General features: G+C 37.2%; 1 protein-coding gene and 1 long non-coding RNA gene across 5 annotated transcripts; one reads left to right on the top strand and one right to left on the bottom strand.

The window, feature by feature from the left end:
• The first annotated feature begins 226 nt into the window (after window positions 1–226).
• On the top strand, window positions 227–20,338 carry mask (multiple ankyrin repeats single KH domain). 4 transcript variants are annotated; one of them, XM_033332205.2, is made up of 28 exons: window positions 227–578; window positions 3,931–4,374; window positions 4,881–5,028; window positions 5,175–5,455; window positions 5,528–5,813; window positions 5,910–6,211; window positions 6,302–6,517; window positions 6,590–7,213; window positions 7,295–7,421; window positions 7,493–8,085; window positions 8,234–8,419; window positions 8,515–8,725; window positions 8,808–9,176; window positions 9,301–9,645; window positions 9,751–9,942; window positions 10,019–10,384; window positions 10,464–10,618; window positions 11,018–11,193; window positions 11,276–11,408; window positions 11,592–12,334; window positions 12,413–12,727; window positions 12,844–13,038; window positions 13,121–13,268; window positions 13,365–13,572; window positions 15,411–16,231; window positions 16,355–17,617; window positions 18,973–19,164; window positions 19,532–20,338. In XM_033332205.2, exons 1-28 carry the CDS (start codon window positions 375–377, stop codon window positions 19,553–19,555), a joined length of 9,267 nt encoding a protein of 3,088 aa, XP_033188096.2. In that variant the 5' UTR covers window positions 227–374; the 3' UTR covers window positions 19,556–20,338. The 4 variants fall into 4 exon arrangements, with proteins under 4 accessions (XP_033188096.2, XP_033188095.2, XP_076477004.1 ...); XM_033332204.2 differs by having other exon boundaries at window positions 227–617; window positions 8,545–8,725; XM_076620889.1 differs by having other exon boundaries at window positions 227–617; window positions 8,542–8,725.
• Window positions 1,747–2,939, bottom strand: LOC143303059 (uncharacterized). Its single transcript, XR_013059046.1, has 2 exons — window positions 2,516–2,939; window positions 1,747–2,458 (listed from the first exon to the last, which is right to left on the bottom strand). It is a non-coding gene; the product is annotated as an uncharacterized LOC143303059 (long non-coding RNA).
• Window positions 20,339–20,579: the final 241 nt, after the last annotated feature.

Raw genomic sequence — 20,579 nt, 5'->3', positions numbered from 1 at the left:
GTATCATAATTGCTATAGTTTGTTTACAGTTTTTATTCAAAATATTAGTATACACATATATGATGAACATTATGGTAATAATTATTAGGATTTGAAAAAAGATAAAGGAGGATATGAGAATATTGTGAAAGGAGAAATCGAAATTACCCGCCATGGAAAACGAGAGATGGCATATCGAATCGTATGTAATGATATAGATGGTCGAAGAGGCATCCGGGAGACTCGGTGTCGGCCATAGTAGAAATGGCGGGTGTTAGCTTACGTGAATGACGGCGATCGTGCTCAAGATTATTATCGAAAAGCAAGTGTTCTGTGTGTGTTTTGCGACACGGGAACGATACCTTAGTATCATATGATTCATCTGGAAGGTAAAGATGCAGAATGTAGCACAAGGAACAACCTCGGATAGTCAGAAGCACGAGAAATCAGCAAGCGTTCACCACGACATTGGAAAGACGTCGTCGACTCCCCAGTCTTCGAATTCCAGCCCTACCAAGTCAGAGACGGAAACCTTCTCCGAATTGCAGCCGCGCTTTATGGCAGACTCGTCGGAGAGCGAAGAGGACAGTGTTTCAGAGGTAAACCGAGTCAAAAAAACATGCCACATCGTGAATAAGGTATTCCTACAATCAGAGGTTGAACGCACGCATGTACGTATGCACGCACACGCACGAATTCGTCTGTCGCTTCTGTCGTCCATCCAGTTACCATCCCCTCCACACCCTCCTCCTCCGTCTTCTTTCCTCCTGTTCTCCTTTCTTACATACTTGCTTTTGCTCTTGCTCCTGCTTTTGCTTTCGCTCCTGCTTTTGCTCTTGTTGTTGCTCTTGCTTTTGTTCTTGCTATTGCTTTTGCTCTTACTCTTATCTTTATCCTTATTCTTATCCTTATCCTTGCCCTTACCCTCATCCTTATCCTTATCCTTACCTTTATCCTTATCCTTACTCTTACTTGTTCTCTTTTCCTCTATACTATATATTTCTATACCTATCTATATGTATACGTCATAGACATATATACGTGTTGTATGCTTACGCACACGTCAGCTTTTCATGAAATTTATTTGAATCGTTGCTAATCTTTGATATTTCCGAATTTTATTGCAAATCCAATATAATCCACTTTTTATGATATAAGAGTTCGAAAATTAGTTGTATCAAAGAATCGTCGATCAACATGCATATTTCTTTTAGCGTCAGTACTTATTCTTGATTTTGTATTTTCATATGTTTTTCCATTTATACTCAATAATCAATAATATTTAAAGAAGAAACTCCCTATTCGAGAAGAAAAATAACGAAATTAACAGAATTATAACCTATATCGTCATATGAAAAACAGCATAAAACTTTTGTATCGTATCGTATCTTATTGTATCGTATCGTATCGTATCATATCGTATCATATCGTATCATATCATATCATATCGTATCGCATCATATCGCATCATATTGTATTGCCTGGTGTCTTGCAGTTTATTTAGTACAACCGTATAGGTAATTAAACATCGGTGGGTATTTTATAAAATTGAAAAAGCAATAAGAAATGATGACATTTGATTCTTTCTGGAAATCTTAAATTTGATTCCGAGCATGAGACGTTGGTACGAGAATCGCTAAACTAATAAATACTACGAAACAATCTCCACAAATTTTTCGACAAAAGGAAGAAAGGAAGAAAGGGAAAAAGAGAACAAGATGGGAATTTACGCAGGGATGTTATATAATCAAAATATATGCGTTATGATAGCTAATAAAACGTTATGGTGTATTGTAATATGGAAAATAATTTTACTTGTTTGTGATTTTATCAGAAATATACTTGCCATCTTTTTAGATTGTAGTCCACGTTATTGATCTTTATCTTTTATAGATCGTTTGTAGATATTTATTAAGTATTAGGCCGATCAAACGATTTAGACATTTGACAAAGTTGTACATTATACATGGACTACATTATAATCTAGGGTAGAAACGATTGAAAAATTTGTACATTTATTTTATTTGTATAATCTGATGAAGGCACTTTGCAAAGGTATATGTGTAAATGATAAATAAAGCAGTCCGGTTAACTGCACTGCATAATCAAGCGCGTGCGCACGCACGTGTACGTCCATGTATATGTTTATACATTTATGCAAGTAGATATTTATGCATGTAGACTACTAGTCTGAATATGTATTGTGCAGAGAGGTATATGGAGGTAGAGTTTTCATTGAACTAGTAATCTTGCATGTAGTGTACGTTGGGCCGCGCGAGCTCTCGCATGTGCCTGTTCGTACATAGATAAGTGTATGTGTGTAGCTATTTTACGTCCGCTTGCACTACGTTGTGCGCCACCCAGCGGAGTTCTCTTCGGCCGCGTTTCTCGCGTATTCGTGCGAGTCGTGAGCCTGTTTGTCTGCTTGTGGCCGTCTCTTTACCTTCTCTATACGTCCATAGGCGTATTTTTTACCTTACTGTAACACTTAACTGTTTCTGTTATACTGTCAACGAGATTTCGGCTCTATCCTTACCTCTGTTCTTGCCGGCTACTCATCGGTTCTGCCCTGTGTCGCTCGTGTTCGTGGCGTGGAAATTCTAGAGAGCAGAGCCACCATATTATTCTATATTCTACCAACAGCGGTTCTTAAACGGAGTTCTTTTTTTTCACCATTTTTTTCGACGAACAATTATATTGGCTAGTACGACGTGTGCTTACAAGATCAGTGAATACGCGACTCGTATCGTCGTTTTCTCTTTACTTTGGTTTCGATAAAACAAACGGGACGCGTTCACTACGCACGCGAAGAGTATACCAAGGAAGTGTCAGTTTCCTCCTTCTTGGAATGGCTGCACATTGTTCTTATGTCTCTGTGTTCACTGCCAAGCCGTTTTAATCATATACAAAAAATAAAATAGTTTCACCTACATTCTGATTTGCGTTTATGTCTCATTGGTTTCCACTCGTCGCGCAAGAGGATATGACCTCTACGCGAGATGTACGTACTATAATTTAGATCGTCTACAAATTATCCTTTTCTTTTTACAGACAAAACTTTCGGTTGAAAGCAATTTGATTTCACCTAAAATTTTCTGCATATTGCAACGATATTGCTTTCTTTGTTTATATCATTTCTACTATTACCTGGCTTTTACTCTATTCTTTTCTATTCTTCATTTTTCCTCCATCTTTGACCAACACTTTCTCAACAATTCATTCATTTCATCTAATTTGCCTGAATCTCTTTCCTATATTTCTATACAATTTCTTCTCTATTTTTTATCCTTTTTTTCTTCCATCCTTTCTTCCTCTTCTTTATTTCTTTTTTCCATTTCCATCAAGTGGAGGGGATTTTCTGTTATACAATAACCTCAATTACCATTGTTCTTGCATCTCAGCAAAATTGTATCATACATATTCCACATATAAACTTGTTAGTTTTTTACATTGATAAAATATCAGACTAAGGTCTACCTAATTTAAAATCTTTCAAGTTTATTTTAAGCCACAATTATAAAACTTGAGTGAAACAGATATATTAAGGAAATATGACTCGGCAATCTTTAGATTAATTTCTATAATCATTTTGTGTCTTTCCTGATAAAAGTACTGAATCAAATTTAGTAATTAATAGTTTCTTTATGTAGTTAATTTATTATGAACTAAACATATAAACTAAACATAATACGTATTTATAATAGTGATAAAAAGAAATTGTGTTATTATAATTACCTATAGTATTCTACTAGAATTTCCTAAGTAGAAGGAAGCAGTACCCTTGCTGGAATATAGTTTCGTATTTACTATCTATTTATTAATACATCATAGTTTATGATACGTTTATGTCAAGTGAAAATTTACTACACTACTTTTATATCTTAATTATTAGGTTTAAATTGTTTTTGTATATTGATTTTGTTGGAAAAAATTTTATCTTATTACTTACAGGTGGAGTGTTTTGCAATTGATCAGGTTGAATTAGACGAAGGTCATCATTTAGAATCGTCCAAGCTTCTGTTAACTTCTGAAGATCCAGAGAGATCTGTGGATCCTGAAACTCAGGCTCGATTAGAATCGTTGCTGGAAGTAGCTGGTATTGGCAAGTTGTCATCAGGCGATGGGAAGCACTTGCCTGATCACGAAGTGCTCCGTCGCATAACATCTAGTGTTTCTTGTGCATTAGATGAAGCAGCAGCTGCATTGACTCGTATGCGCAGCGATAATCCACGCACACAAAACGAAAAGCGCTCTCTTGTAGAGGCGTGTACTGACGGAGACGTAGGTACAGTTAGAAAATTATTAACAGAAGGACGCAGTGTTCACGAGACTACAGAGGAGGGAGAGAGTTTGCTCTCTCTCGCCTGTTCAGCTGGATATTACGAACTTGCTCAGGTTTGAATTTTGTGTATGATCATTCATTTATGTTATAAGTGCTCATTTTGTATCTGTGTGCTAGTGCGATCTTGCGCGCATGTAAAAGACAGAGAGAGGGAATGTGCGTGCAAATGTGTGTGAGTAAGAGAAAAAGAGAGAAACAGCTTTTCTTGAAATATTTTATGTATAATTTCTGTATACATGTGTTTGTATGTACACATTCAGATACAATGTTGTCATTATTGCTGATATTAAATATAATCTTTATGTTTTGTCTTTTTCTTCTAAGCATATACAGAAGAATATTAAAGATTAATTCAATATATCATTTAAGGAGAAATATTAAAAATAAATAAAACAAACAATAATATCGTTCAGCCTATTTGTAGAGAACTTTTTATAATTTCCTATTGTACAAAAATAAATTGAAATATGTAATGTTTTTGACTGTATTGTGTTTGAGTTGCAATAAATGTATTTGTTCCAGTCATTTTGTTTTATTTGATTAATCTTTTTATGAGCAGGTACTTTTGGCAATGAGTGCAAACGTGGAGGATCGTGGCATAAAGGGGGATTGTACCCCTTTAATGGAGGCTGCCAGTGCAGGGCATGTAGATGTTGTAAGCTTGCTTATTGCGCATGGAGCTGATGTTAATGCTCAATCTACTTCAGGTATGGAATGTAGTTGTAATATTCATATTTATGATTTATATCTCTGGTATAATTCTATAGTCTATAGTCTATAGTTTATAAAGTTTAAAAAGAAATCTTTATACATCTATATATAGTAATAGATAAATCAGGCTCTATACTTTTAGGTAATACACCTCTTATGTATGGCTGTGCGGGTGGTCACGAAGAGGTAGTGCGAGTATTATTAGAAGCAGGTGCCAATGTTGAAGATCATAATGAAAACGGTCATACACCTTTAATGGAAGCAGCTAGTGCTGGACATGTTCCAGTAGCTAAGATCTTGCTAGAACATGGCGCTGGAATTAATACTCATTCCAATGAATTTAAAGAATCCGCGCTAACACTAGCCTGTTACAAAGGTCATTTGGAAATGGTTCGCTTCTTATTAGAAGCTGGCGCAGATCAGGTACCTGTTTATCACTGTAGTTGTTTGCTTTATGGGATTGTATATTTCAAACTGAATCATTTTGTCTTATAGGAGCACAAAACTGATGAAATGCACACTGCCCTTATGGAAGCATCGATGGATGGTCATGTAGAAGTAGCTCGTTTACTCTTAGATTCGGGTGCCCAGGTGAATATGCCAACAGACAGTTTTGAATCTCCATTAACTTTGGCTGCTTGTGGAGGTCACGTTGATCTGGCTATGCTCCTGATTGAACGAGGAGCTAATATCGAAGAAGTAAATGATGAAGGTTACACTCCATTAATGGAAGCAGCACGTGAAGGTCACGAAGAAATGGTTGCTTTACTTTTGAGTCAAGGTACATCACAACTCTCGTTCATTGCAACAATCGAGATATAATTATTTAAGAAATTTTTCCAAGGAAAGTAAAATTTATATATCTTGATATATATAGGGGCGAACATCAATGCTCAAACTGAAGAAACACAAGAAACAGCACTTACCTTAGCCTGTTGCGGTGGCTTTCTAGAAGTTGCTGATTTTCTAATTAAAGCAGGAGCTGATATTGAATTAGGTGCCTCTACTCCTCTAATGGAAGCTGCACAGGAAGGTCATTTAGAACTCGTTCGTTACTTACTTGAATCAGCGGCAGATGTCCATGCTCAAACTCAAACAGGAGATACTGCATTAACGTATGCTTGTGAAAATGGTCATACCGATGTTGCGGATCTCTTACTTCAGTTTGGTGCTGATCTGGTACTTCCTTCTTAAATCAAAATTATTTTAAAGAATATATACAGAACAGTTATTTTATATTTTTCGCCATCTAATTTCTATATATTATAGGAGCATGAATCAGAGGGAGGAAGAACACCGTTGATGAAGGCATGTAGAGCCGGCCATCTCTGTACAGTTCAGTTTCTTATAACGAAACGTGCAGACGTTAATAGGCAAACAACGAATAACGATCACACTCCCCTCTCGCTAGCTTGCGCTGGTGGACATCTTGCAGTTGTAGAACTTTTACTTGCTCAGTCTGCTAATCCGTTTCATAAACTGAAGGTATGTGGCGTGTAATAATGGTTGACGAGTTCTTTTATAACAGCACCATAAAAAATTAAAATTTTGTTACAGGATAATTCTACGATGTTGATAGAAGCTGCAAAGGGTGGGCATACTAGTGTAGTTCAACTTCTATTGGATTACCCTCACAGTATTATGATGAGTACACCGCATAATGCAACACCTACACCTATGTTGCTCCCACAACAACAGCAGCAACAGCAACAGCAGCAGCAGCAGCAGCAGCAACAATCACATCAACAACAACAGCAACATATTACACATCAACAGCATGTGCCCCATCAACAACATGCATCTACGCAGCCACAGTCACACCAACAACAGCAGCAACATGCTGCCGATCAACCACAATCGCAAAATCTTCAACCTAAACACAATACACAAAAATCGTTACTAAGAAAAAACAGATCCGTAACGATGATGCCAGACACAAGTCTTACTTCCGCTGAGGCGCAACAAGTTCGTTCTCAGCCCGCAGGAGAATCAATTGTAACCACTAAAGATGATACCAATATTCTGGATAAGGGTAGTGGAGGATTTACCAACCTTTCAGAACCTAACATCAGCCTCAGCCCTGCTCCAGCGCCAACACCAGGATTAAATGTTACGGATAGCCGAAAGAACACTCGACAAGAGCAAATCCTACATAAGCAACAAATTTTTGAAGAATTACAAGTAAATATTCATTTATTAATTTAAGCATAAGGTTTCTCTTTGATATTCTCAGTGTATTTCATGTCTTATAAATGTTTTTAGAGGGTAGAGAGAGAACTTCAAATTAAAGGTCCAGGACATTGGTTCTGTAGTGCAAAGAATCCTGTTGTAACTCAACAACAGCAACAGCAGCAAGAAGATTCTAGTGATCCAGATACATTATCATCAGGTATGTGATTGAGTTCTTTTTGTTGTGCTCGAAACACTTCTAATAACGATCGATGTATTTTCGGTCGAAAGGTTTAGTTTGCAGTACAAGTGGCATGCCCGGAAATTCATTAAGTCATCAAGGCACCAGCCAAGCAATGTCACTGTATAATGCATTTCTTAGAGGAAAACGAATTGCACAAGAAGCTCAGTTATCCTTAGCTCCAACCATATCGGAAACTTTTCCCACGACAAACGCTTTCCCTACATCTCCTCCTCTTTCTCTTGCGACGATACCTGTTACATCGTCCGTTCCATTGGTTACTTCAAATACATCTTCAACAACTACGCCAAGTCCTCCAAGTATATCCACCCCTCCCACTGTTATGGCAGTTTCCCAACCCATTACCGCGAGTAGTGATGTTAGCCAGAATACTGCTATAAGCGATCGCCCAAAAGCAAAACCTGTCTCTAAAAAAGAAGGTAAAAATATCCGGAAAGCTTCGTCCAGTGTAATGGCCGGGAAGTTGCAGCAACAGCAACAACAACAACAACAAGCTAACTTGATGGCTGGTCTCCAACAGCAATACCAGCAAAAACAACGACAACACACTTATCAAGTCCAACAGGTACACCAGCTGCAACAGCTGAACCAACAATTGCAGTTACAATTGGATCAAGTACAGGTTTGTTCTTTAATACTTTTAACTTTGTTTCTTCTTCCTTTATTTATTGTCAGTTTATTTTCGTTCTTTCATCTGTTTTTCTCTTATCCCTTTTTCCTTCCAACATGTTGGCATGTTATATATCAAAGTATATATTATACCTGGTTAGGTACAGCAACAACAACCACAACAGCAAGCTCAGCAGCAGCAGCAGCAGCAACAACAACATCAACAACAGCAATCACAATCACAGCAACAAACTGGAGTAGTAACTGCTAATGGAAATAATATACTTATGCCTACTCAATTAATGTCACATCTTCATCCAACGCACTCACATCATCTTCATGATCAGGTAATTATGACTTATGTCTTACACAAGGATGTGTGTGCGTATGTGCTCACATACGCCTGTGTATGTATGCATATATATATAAAAATTACGTGCAGCAAACAACTCAACAAAATCTAACGGAGCAGGCAGATCCTGACTTAGCAAGATTACATCGAGATGGAGCTTGTCCCTTTGTTGCTGCGGCTCAAAAAGCAAAGGCTCTTTGTACAAGTGAAAGTGTTATAAAATTAGAAGATGGCACGCATATTCCTTTGGATGATGCTTTTGAAATTTTTCGATCTATTAGTTTTGACGATACTGTCGATGGTAAATATTTAAATAAAGAATGAATTCTTTTTTTTCTTCAATTGTTCATAGCTATTTGATGATATATTATGTTCTGATTAAGTTGCAACAGAAGATCAAGAAAAGCTTGAATTGAAAAGATTAGAAGTGACAAATGGTAAGGATTCTCAACAGCAACAACAACAACAACAACAACAGCAGCAGCAGCAGCAGCAGCATTTGCAAACAACGCAAATAGTTCAACAAACAACCAGCCCTTATACTTCTCAAGAGTATTTTACCAATCCTGTGTTACCAACTTTGCCTTCGCTTCAAGTAACTAGTGCTGGTGTTCAAATACAATCTGATATATCAGCAGGTTTGCAGTTAACTGGTCCACAATCCCTACAGAGTCAAGCATATAAAGACGGGTTTTTGGAAGGTTTTCGAACCCATTTTCAACCACAATTGTTACTGCAATCCTCCCAGATAAGTGAGTTTTATATATATGATTAACCAAATGCCTTCACCTTCACTTTCTGTCTTATGCATTATATTCAAAACACTTGTGACCACATATTAACCCTCAACGTGATCACATATTTGTTTCTGATCAGCATTTCCAACACAAGCTTTGCCAACTGTAAGCGAAGCAACAGGAATAATAGATAGTATATCCCATCAAACAAATGGTTATGCTCAATCAACAACCTGTAGTACTAATCAGGTTCAAGTAGCTACTCAAACCCAAGCGCCAGCAACAACAACTGCTGCAACCATTGTTGCTTCAGATAAAAAACAAGTTTATACAGCTCCAACGACCGGTAAAGGAAAAAAGGGACGATATCCACTTCTGTCACAACAACCATCATGTCAACAACAACAACAACAACAAACTGCCAATACCCAACAGCAAACTCCCAATTTTCCCAGTCAAAATTATCAATTGGACCCAACAACAGGTATAAAACTTTTCTTATTAGTATAAGCAGAAAATATATAATTTTTTAATCATGCAAATGTTCAAGAGAATTGTACCCAATTTTTAATTGAATTTTATTACTTAGTTGCTGGTCAATACACAACAGGTGTTCCAACAGTTGGTGGTTATACTACTAGTCAAGTACCGCCTGCATCATTTTCTTGTATGGACGTGGATTCCGAAACTGACAGTAATCACGATACAGCTTTGACATTGGCATGTGCTGGTGGTCATGAAGAACTCGTTGAACTTTTGTTAAGTCGTGGTGCAGACATAGGTATAGATCATAAGCACGACATCAAAGTATTATACTAAATATACTAAATATTTACAAATTTTTTAATTTCTTACAGAACATAGAGATAAAAAGGGATTTACTCCCCTTATATTGGCAGCAACAGCAGGTCACCAAAAAGTGGTAGAAATTCTTTTGAATCATGGAGCTGATATAGAAGCTCAATCTGAGCGCACCAAGGATACTCCTTTGTCTCTTGCCTGCAGCGGTGGTAGATACGAAGTGGTAGAGCTTCTCCTTAATCGGGGTGCTAATAAGGAACACCGTAATGTTTCTGATTACACACCTTTGAGCCTTGCAGCATCTGGTGGATACGTTAATATAATAAAGCTTCTTCTTAGTCATGGTGCTGAAATTAATTCCCGGACTGGGTCAAAATTAGGTATTTCTCCACTCATGCTTGCAGCCATGAATGGTCATGTTGGTACGTTCATTATAAAGTGAAGTTACTATTGTAATAATATAAAATTTTGTATTATAAATATGTTTATAATCATTTATAGCGGCGGTTAAGCTGTTATTAGACATGGGCAGTGATATAAATGCTCAAATAGAGACGAATCGTAATACGGCGCTAACTTTGGCATGTTTTCAAGGAAGACATGAGGTCGTTAGTCTTCTTCTCGATCGAAAAGCTAACGTAGAACATCGAGCTAAGGTATAAACAAATGTGTATGTGTATGCGTGTGTATTTTAATTTGTTTCCCCTCCCTCTTTCTTATATATTTCTAATTATTTGTTTAATACAATCGATGTATGAAATATCTATGACGAAAATACATATATTGAAATATGTAAATTTTGCATAGTACAAAGTATAAAAAAATTTGATCAACTATTGTCATTTGCCATTTTGTACAATTTTAGTTTTGCTTTTTGCTTTCAAAGTTTATTTAAATTTAGTTAGTTGTAAAAGTTTGAAGATCATTGATCTTTTGTTTTCTATAATACTTGAATTTCGAATTGGTAATATATAGCTTTGAAATACTGTGTTGAACATATATGTATAATGCTATAGGAATCTTGTGAAATATGAATCTTATAAAATTTTGTTCAGACCGGCTTAACACCGTTAATGGAAGCGGCTAGTGGAGGATACGTAGAAGTTGGACGTGTTTTACTTACTAAGGGAGCAGATGTTAATGCTACTCCCGTCCCATCATCTCGCGACACTGCCCTTACCATCGCTGCTGACAAAGGACACTGCCGTTTTGTAGAATTATTATTGTCAAGGTAATATTTTGTTATTATCTTATTTTATGAAAATTCTGTCTTGTAAACCTAATCTAAGTGTCTTATAACATGAAACTCGCAGAGGGACGCAAGTGGAGGTGAAGAACAAAAAAGGAAATAGTCCATTATGGTTAGCGGCAAATGGAGGGCATTTGAATGTTGTTGATTTATTGTATCATGCTGGAGCAGATATTGATTCGCAAGACAATCGAAAGGTATGTGAAAAGTTAAAAGTTAGATGTACCACAAAATCGAATTAAATTTTTTTAATCATACTATGTACATTCTGATTTGTCCTCTTTCCTTTCTTTTTTAACTTGTTTGTATATATTACATGTTACATTACATATTATATGTATGAATATTAATGCGTGCGGGTATGTGTTATTCAATTGCAGGTTTCTTGTTTGATGGCCGCTTTTCGTAAAGGACATATTAAAGTTGTTAAGTGGATGGTAAATCATGTTACTCAATTTCCAAGTGACCAAGAAATGACGAGGTATATAGCTACTGTCAGTGACAAGGAACTCTTAGAAAAATGTCAGGAATGTGTGAAAGTTATACGTGCGGCAAAGGAAACTCAAGCAGCAAAAGCAAATAAAAATGCAACGATACTATTGGAAGAACTTGATATGGAAAAGACGAGGGAAGAGTCGAAAAAAGCCGCGGCTGCTCGCAGGAGAGAGCGAAAGAAAAAAAAGAAACTTGAGAAAAAAGAGGAGAAACGAAAATTACATGAAGAATATAAGAAAAATGAAACAAATTATGAAGATAAAGAGGAAAATGGGAAGAAATCCGGGGACGAGGAATGCGATAGAGCAGATGATAGTGAACACGAAACTGGAGACAGTTGTGAAAGAATGGACAGTATGCCATCACCAGTTAACAGAAGTCCGGAAGATCCTTACAGAGAGGAAGGCGATAGCGGAATTGATGCGAATAGTCAAGGCAGTTGTAGTAGTAATGACGTCAAAGCTAGAGAGAAAAAGAAGGAGAAAAAGAAAAAGAAAGCTAATAGTCCAAACAACAATGAAAAAGACACGTCTCCCCAAAGATCTCCAAAGTCTGTTGTCACGCAAGGCACTACTTTGTCACAAAATTCTATTACACCGACAAAATCTCAGAACAATGCGACCGAAAAGTAAGTTAGAAAAGTAACGATATGAGTGATTGATGAATTTTTTTAACGTTAGACTCTCTAATGATATTACTTTTTCAGGAGAATTATGACCAATGTTTCTAATACAGTATCCGTATCCGCAACCTCTGCTACAATGAGTTCTAGATCTTCGGCTGTGAATTGTGGTGAACGTAAATTGAAAGGTCAACTGGTATTTGAATCATCGAGGCATCCTGCCGATAGAGAAGACTTTGAAGCAACTGGCAACGAAACATATATGCCTGGTAAAGGCAAGAAAACTTACAATAATCAGTATGATGGCGACGCATTGAATACTTCTACGAAGTCAAACAACACAACCAGTCCTAAGCAAGCAGGCAAACGTGAAGAAGGCTGGAAAGAAGTTGTACGAAAGTAAGAAGCACGATTTATATTGCTGATGTTATCATTTTTATTGCTATAATCATTGCCATTGCTATTATGTTGTGGTGTAATTATTAAATAAATATCTGATGTAACTTTGGAAATAGGGGACAGTCGGATGATTCTGGGAGATTTATGAATTCACCATTCCGTTCAAAGAAAGTATCTGTTCCACCAAATGCTATTAGTCGAGTTATCGGAAGAGGGGGAAGTAATATAAATGCTATTAGAGGTGCAACAGGAGCGCATATCGAAGTTGAAAAACAAAGCAAATGCCAGGGCGAACGAATTATTACTATTAAGTATGAGGGTTGACTATTTATTTTCTCTTGAAAATGATCGATTAATATATATGTGATAATTTCATATTTTCCTCATTTACAGAGGATCGTCCGATGCGACAAAACAGGCTCATACATTAATCGCTGCTCTTATTAAAGATCCAGATGTTGATATATTGCAAATGCTTCCAAAATCGAAACTCACAGTTGTTACTACTTCCTCTTGGGATAAAACCGTATCTACTGTAGCTGTAAGACCATCAAATTATTATACCAATAAGACTGGAAAGATTTTATAATTTACAGCTGATTCATTCCCTAATTTCTTTCATGTATTTCAATTTTAGTCGAGCAAAGCAAAGTTGGGTCCTGTAAATAAACCTCAAAGTCTAACGTCTAGTTCCAGTAGTACGCAAATTAATAAATCTAGTTACACATCCGGAGTTTCTACCGTTAATCAGTTGATCCCACTTCGATCGTCGTCAACCATTAAACTCGCTGGACCATTTCCAACGCCTTTGCCACGCGCAACAGCACCCAGACTTGTGGCTGCGGGTAATAACAAATTAAAATTTCTCTACATTAATTTCGGCTAGCGTGTACTACGCTATATACGAATATACAGGGTGTGTCCTTTAAGGTTAACCATTCTTCAGGCATTTCCAATAATTTGTTAAAGAAATGTTTTGAACAAAAATTAGTCAGTTTTCAATTCGCTAAATAAAAAAATTTTAAAAAGAATTTTTTGGATAAAAATTTAAGGTTACCTTGACTTTTTTAGATATCACAATATATTTATTATTCATTAGTAGTCAAATGCGTAGCAAGACAAAAACTAACCAACTTTTACTTAAAATATTTTTTTGGCAAATTGTCGGAAATGTCTGAAATGTGGTGGTTAATTTTACAAGATAAACCCTGCATATATTGTATATCTATTCATATATATACAAAATACATGCAGAAAAGCGATATAACATCGTAGCAAAACAATAATGTTCATTTAAGGGGGGGGGGGGTAAAGTTGATTCGTACAAAAAAAGGCATGTTTTTGTGAATTTTTTCTGACGATACAGTTAAAATTTCTTTTTTAAAACCAATAGTACATTAAAGACATTCATTCATGTCATTAATGACATTCGAAGAATATTGTATAAAATATTCTTCGAATTCGTACAAAAAAAGGCATGTTTTTGTGAATTTTTTCTGAAGATACAGTTAAAATTTCTTTTTTAAAACCAATAATACATTAAAGTATGACATTCGAAGAATATTGTATAAAATTTTCACGGAGAAATATTAAAAAATACGGCAATGGCAGCAATTATTCGGACGTGTCTCGGAAAAAAGTATAATTGCGGTGCCCCTCAGAACTTGGTGCTGGATCATCAGAAATCAAAAAGTTAAAGTTCATTCGTTAGGTAACAGTTTTCCCCAGGTAATTTCAATTTTTCACTTTTTTGGAACACTTTGAAGGGAAAAACGCGATTTTGTGCGAAAATTTTCGGCTAATTTGTTATTTTAAAATAAAAATAATTAACAAATTTGAAAAAACTCTACAGCGTTACCTCGCAAATTATGTACTATGAAATAGTCCTCAAAATTTCAAAAGGATCGGTGTAGTAGTTTTGAAGTAATTGGGGGCACTGACTTTGAAAACGTGAGTTGTGGGGAAAACGCTTTAAAGTTTTGAACACTAAAAAATCTGATATAAAACGTTCATAAGCGAATTTTATCGGTTTACCTCTTCACTAGCGTAACAATTGTTGAAAAGACTAATAAAAAATCAATTATCCTATAATATTTTTCACGATCCTTCGTAACTTGATCTTCAACAGTCACTTTTATTTTTTTAGCTGACGCGCTATTTGTTGAAGTGCCTTCGTATTTACGTTTATGCGGAGGTACAATTTTTCTAGGTCGATATAATCTCGAACCAGTTGATTGTCTATCAGATCTAGTAACTTTTTTAGGCATTTTAGTAATAATTTAACACAAAACTTAATGAAACTGGAATATCTACTCTTACACTAAATTTTTTACTCTACACTGACAAAATATACAGTACAGGTATAAGGAGGTTTGTACTTAAGTCGTTAAGTACTATAAATAGATCTGGGGGTAAGATTAGGTATTATATAGAGAAAAAAACGTCTGCGAAGTAACAATAGCACGCTTGGGTCGGGTAGGTAATAAAATCCGACATGTATAAAAATACTCGTAACTTCGTCAATTTTGCCCCAATTGACTTGAAATTTTGACACAATATTCTTAAGATGTTATGCATTCAATTAAAAAAAATAAAAAAAATGCAAAAAAATTTTAAAACCTTACCCCCCCCTTAATTGATAAACGTTAAATTAATACCTACGTATCTGCTTGCGTATATAAAGCTGAAAAACGAGCTCAAGCTGTGGCAGCCCAGATGGCTTCATCATCAAACACGAAGACAACAATGTCATATACGAGCGCAATTATGACCGCTGGACGAGCAACAAAAATTGTAACGACAAGTACTACGCAAACGTTTGCAGCAAAGTTATCCGAAATCACTGCCTCAACGCATACATCTACTACCGTCATGCAGTCTACTCATACTACGGTAAACAAGCAAAAATCGTTGCAAGCAAATTCGGTGACTGTTGTATCAGCTACAGCTGCGGCAATGGCTCAGAGTTCGTCTCAACAGTCTGCAGTCAATACATCGCCAAAACACTGCCGACCACTGCCTACTTTGTCTGCTCCACCAACTATGGTCTCCCATTATTCCGGAAAGTCTACTTACTCTCCCGGCTCGAACGTGGCAGTATCACCGGCAACAAGCACTGTGGTTGCATACTGCTCGGAAAGTACCGTCACTTCGACTTGTTCGAACTCCTCGATACGAGTCAGTCCGTCACCCCCGATATCATCGCAATGTCAACAACAGTTGCAACAGCAGCAACAGCAAGCACGTAGTCCACCACCTATTGCATCGACAATTCAAGAGCAACAGCAGCAGCAGCAGCAACAACAGCAAACGAATAATACACCTCTTGAATATTCTCTATTCAATGACACGTTTACGAAAGTTACACAACAATCCATGTGGGGTAGTCGAGAAAATGAATCTCAGAAGGGTATGAATTTCGCCACTGTAGCTGGTGGTGGTGGAGTGTCCGTTAACATTTCGGGTTCATCCTCGTCTAAATTCATCGACAGCATACCCCCTCAGGTTAGTATTTGCAGTAATGATAGAATGGACAATAATTTGTTATTCTAGGCTACCCTGTGTATCCATGATACTGCTACAATGCGAACGTTGTTAGTTCAACAATGTTCTCCTTTGTTCATGTAGGTGGATGCTTCAAAAGCTCCTGGATATCGAGGGACAGCTATGTGCTCCCCCGTTTCAAGTAAATCAAACAATACAACTAATACGAGCGCGACTAGCATAGGAAGCGGAGGTGTATCATCGAATACCGGCCATAATCCTATTCAACCACCGCAATTCCAGTCATCCGGAAATTACAATGAACATCCTCTTTCAAGCAAACCACCAGGTAGTTTGGCTGTAGCACGGCCGGTAATTCCTCAGCAAAATATAGAAATGGGAGCAGCTATGGGAGCTCAGTTTAGTAGACCAGTGTTTCAAGGGGAATTGACAGGAACTCGCAATGCGACAACCCATCAACCACACGTGATTGCCTCTACATCACAACCGACGTTGGACGTAGGTTTGTTTAAAGGAAACAACATTGGCTATGAGCATCCAAACGTGAATTCAAGTTTATTAAAGATGGTACCAAACGAAGGGCAAGGTCATCCGCTTTTACCTTTCCACCCGCATATGCAGAATTTCGCACAAACAATAGCGCCATCTGCTTCGGTGAACACTACAGTCAGTATGTCCAGATTAAACCCCAGAGCGCCTGACTTTTCTAGCTCGTTACATTTGAATAGCAAACCTCAAGTGACAATGTTTAACGCGGGTTCGGCGGCAGCGGGAATGCATCCAAACATGTTCGCCACTGTACCGCCGCCTCCTCCGTCCGCGATCCAGTCTAATAACTTGGCAATGCTTGGAAATTTTCCTTTAGGAAAATATCAGGCACCATCTCGAGCCACTCCCGGCAATACCGGAATCTCGACTAACGGGCAAACTCGTTGGCCGTTTGCTCCACCGCACAATAATTACCCGCCCCATCAAGATCCAATGATAGGCCAAATTGGTTTCTCCAATCATTTGGCAAATTTATCCGCACAACCTGGAAGCATTGATTTGATTACAAGCCTAGAGAATGGCGGTTCACCGGCTATATCACCTTCTTCGCCGGCACAGGTAGCTCAAGAAATGAATCAGCTTAAGATCGAGGATCGTAAAGTACCACGACCTATCGGTACGGAAAGAGCCTGGAAAAATTACGCAACGGCAGGGATGGGACCTGGTGGTGATGCAGATTCTATTAATTGGATGTTGAACAATGAAAAGCTTGTTGGATCTTGGGCGAGTTTGGCTCCGGGCATAGACAGACACCAAATGTTCCGATCTAACGCTACTTATAATCGTATATCCAACGTCGATGCCGAACTTCATCACATGATGGAATCTTCATTCCAGGTAACTTCTCTATGTCATGCTTCTCGTCTTTTATTTCTTTCTTTTCTTTTTGCTTCCTTCTATCTTTTTCTTCCTTCTTCCTTCCTATTCGAATATCGTGTACGTACACAGAGTATACAATTCACTTAAAATCATACTTCCCTCTAATTTGCTGCTAAAAATCTTTCGGAAGTGTTATAATATATGTCGGAGATAAGAGGACACCGGTGCCTTCCCTCTGAAACCTCGGGAAAATCCATAAAAACATTGTAATTAAAATCTACAGTTGTAACTAAACGATTTGCCGTCATTCTAACCAATTGTATTTGTTTGAGACTTGTGACAATGAGCTTGGGCTCAAGGCGACAATTAGTCGCCGAACGTGGCCGCGGTCAACGGGACGAACTCTCCATCTAACAAAGGCATTGAGTAATCCTATAGCTCTCCTTAAAAGAAAGATTTGTAGCAGCACGTGGCAGTAAACATTCCAACGGATTCTGTCCCGTAGCTTGCCACACGCAGATCCTATTCTCCGGGCAGGATGTTTACCAGATGTCGACGCGTCTCCACAGTACGTGATCGGCTAGCCCGAGGACCGTCATAAACACTAATATCTTGTTACCTAAAATCCTTCAACAGATACACAGTCTTTGTCCCAGTTACGGGAAGACAGGAGAGACCTATTTTTCCACGAACGACGTCTCCCACTAGCAACCCTCCCTCAAGGGCGGCTAGCATCCTTTTCTAACTACCGATATGGAGATTGGCCAATTAGCAGCAACGTCAATTTCCCTTACTTTCCGAACGTAGGATGTCCCCGACGAATCCGATGATCTCGTGTCCTTAGACACACCCCGTCATAGTTTTCCTCTGGGGTATCACCGGGACGGAAAGTCATTCTCTCTTGCGGTCTCATCGACAAAAAGGAGATTAACGCCAGCGACTATTAACACAGAATCCGACTTAGATCTTTGCGAGTGCGTACGGCTACCGTCCCGTTGTCCGCGGGTTCGTTATTGAGCCTAGGATCATTGTCATTAGTTTCTCGAGTATCTAATTACCACGGTTACTTGTCCGGTTCTATGGTAATCGTATTTGCACTAGCCAATGTCTTCTCTATTGCATAACGACGACGTGTAATCCAAACGAAGATTTGCTTTACGCCCCTAACCCTAATTCTAATGTCCGCCCCGACATATATAACACTTATATATTAAAATGTATATATATATATATATATAGTATGACTATATATATATATACATATACGCCATGCAAATACAATACAAATAACGTAAGAATATTGATATTAATTTATGTACATAATTTGCATGTTTAACTTTAGATTTAGTAGTTTCAATTTGATTTATATGCAGGGTCACGTTGATACTCAGCAGCAGCCATTTCCCAATGGAAGCGCGACCACTCTATCTCTGATGCCAGGATTAACCCTATTGCCGGGACAGTTTGGTACGCCTACATTGACAGAAATTCCTCCGAATGAAGCAAACAAAATGGATCCACCAGCATGGGGAATACCTGATACTGTTCAAGACAAGCAACATCCGGTATGTTACAAATTACTTTACGAAGAGCTATAGCATAACTGATGAAGTAGAATTCAAATTACAAAGTTAAGTTTCTTTCGAACCAAAATTGTCAACGATTATGCGCGTATTCTCATCGTGAATATTTAAAAATTGTGGATAATCAAATGTACTTATGTACATATGGAGCTCGTATTTTTATTACATTCTCGTTTGTTTTCTTTGTTCATTCATACGTTATTTAGAACATTTTGTTTGTGCAATAATTTCATGTACTAATCTAATCTCCTCCTCTATTTGCATCACCATCACTTTCCATTTTTCTTCTAATGTCATATCTCTTATTATTTCTTTTTACATACATCCTGAATAAATAATTTGATTTCAGGCATGGAATAAATGGACTCATTAAAAAGAAAAAAACAGAAAGAGGGAGAAATACTTACCTGGATGAAATGAAATAAAACCTGGAATTCGAAGTAGTAAATAGATGTAACTGGAATACGAAGCATTGTTTTTAGATACTTAAATTACATTATTATCCTAATTGTATCCATTGCGACACAGATTCGATATTATTTGTCATGTTAGGTGATAAGGCGGTAAATCGTTACAACTTACTACTATTTGTCTAGTATAATCATGCAATACAAGCAATTATCAAATACGATATGGAAATGTTAGAAAGAAAAAAGGGAAAGATAGTCATGTGAGATTGAAACAGAACAAAAGATGTTTGTTACTTGTTTCTAATTCATTTTTGATCGTACTTCGACCACGCTACTTCTGTACTCCAGGATTGTTCTGTAACCAATTTTTTAACATATGAAATATTGAGGACAGTTTACGAATCTTCTTCCTATGCTGATCGTTACCGCGGATGGATCACTTTGTCCAAGTTACGAGACTCAAACTTTACGATATTTGATAGACATTCGTCATAATAAATTCAAATGCGCATACGATAAGTACATCAGCTTTCGCTTCACTTGTAGCAGTACATCTCGAATTAAAACCTTCTATCCTTTTTCTGTTCCTTGAATTTCGTGTATCGAATTAAAAGCTTCGTTTCAAGTGTCCTACATGCGTGCGAAAATAAAGGCTTCGATTTGCCACAGGGATAGCCGAATAATATTATGTTAATTAAATGATACATATTAATAACAATAATAACATTATTATTGTCGTATCAAAATGAGTTATTTTTATCTCTGGTTGGGTAATTATATATTTTGGAATCAAAGGAAACAACCGAAATAGAAGAAACAAAAACACGAGAGAACTTATTTCCAATTTCTAAGCACTATGTGGTATAACTTTACTTTTCTCTTCTTTTTTTCCTATTACTTTTATTCTCTACCACTACTCTTCGCTAAATCGCTATATCATTTCTCTCTCTCTCTCTCTCTCTCTTATCCAATCTTCTCTTCCTTGTT

Source organism: Bombus vancouverensis, chromosome 8, assembly GCF_051014615.1.
Source record: "Bombus vancouverensis nearcticus chromosome 8, iyBomVanc1_principal, whole genome shotgun sequence".
In the NCBI taxonomy this organism is placed as follows: Eukaryota; Metazoa; Arthropoda; class Insecta; order Hymenoptera; family Apidae; genus Bombus; species Bombus vancouverensis.
The sequence above is the reverse complement of the archived record's forward strand: the minus strand, read 5'-3'. Positions and strand labels throughout refer to the sequence as shown.

Coding starts and splice junctions, on each gene's coding strand:
- mask (XM_033332202.2), top strand. CDS start 375: ATGCAGAATGTAGCACAAGGAACAACCTCGGATAGTCAGAAGCACGAG. Junction 9,646..9,750: donor TCAATTGGACCCAACAACAG/GTATAAAACTTT, acceptor TTTATTACTTAG/TTGCTGGTCAATACACAACA. Junction 12,335..12,412: donor CAGAACAATGCGACCGAAAA/GTAAGTTAGAAA, acceptor TTACTTTTTCAG/GAGAATTATGACCAATGTTT.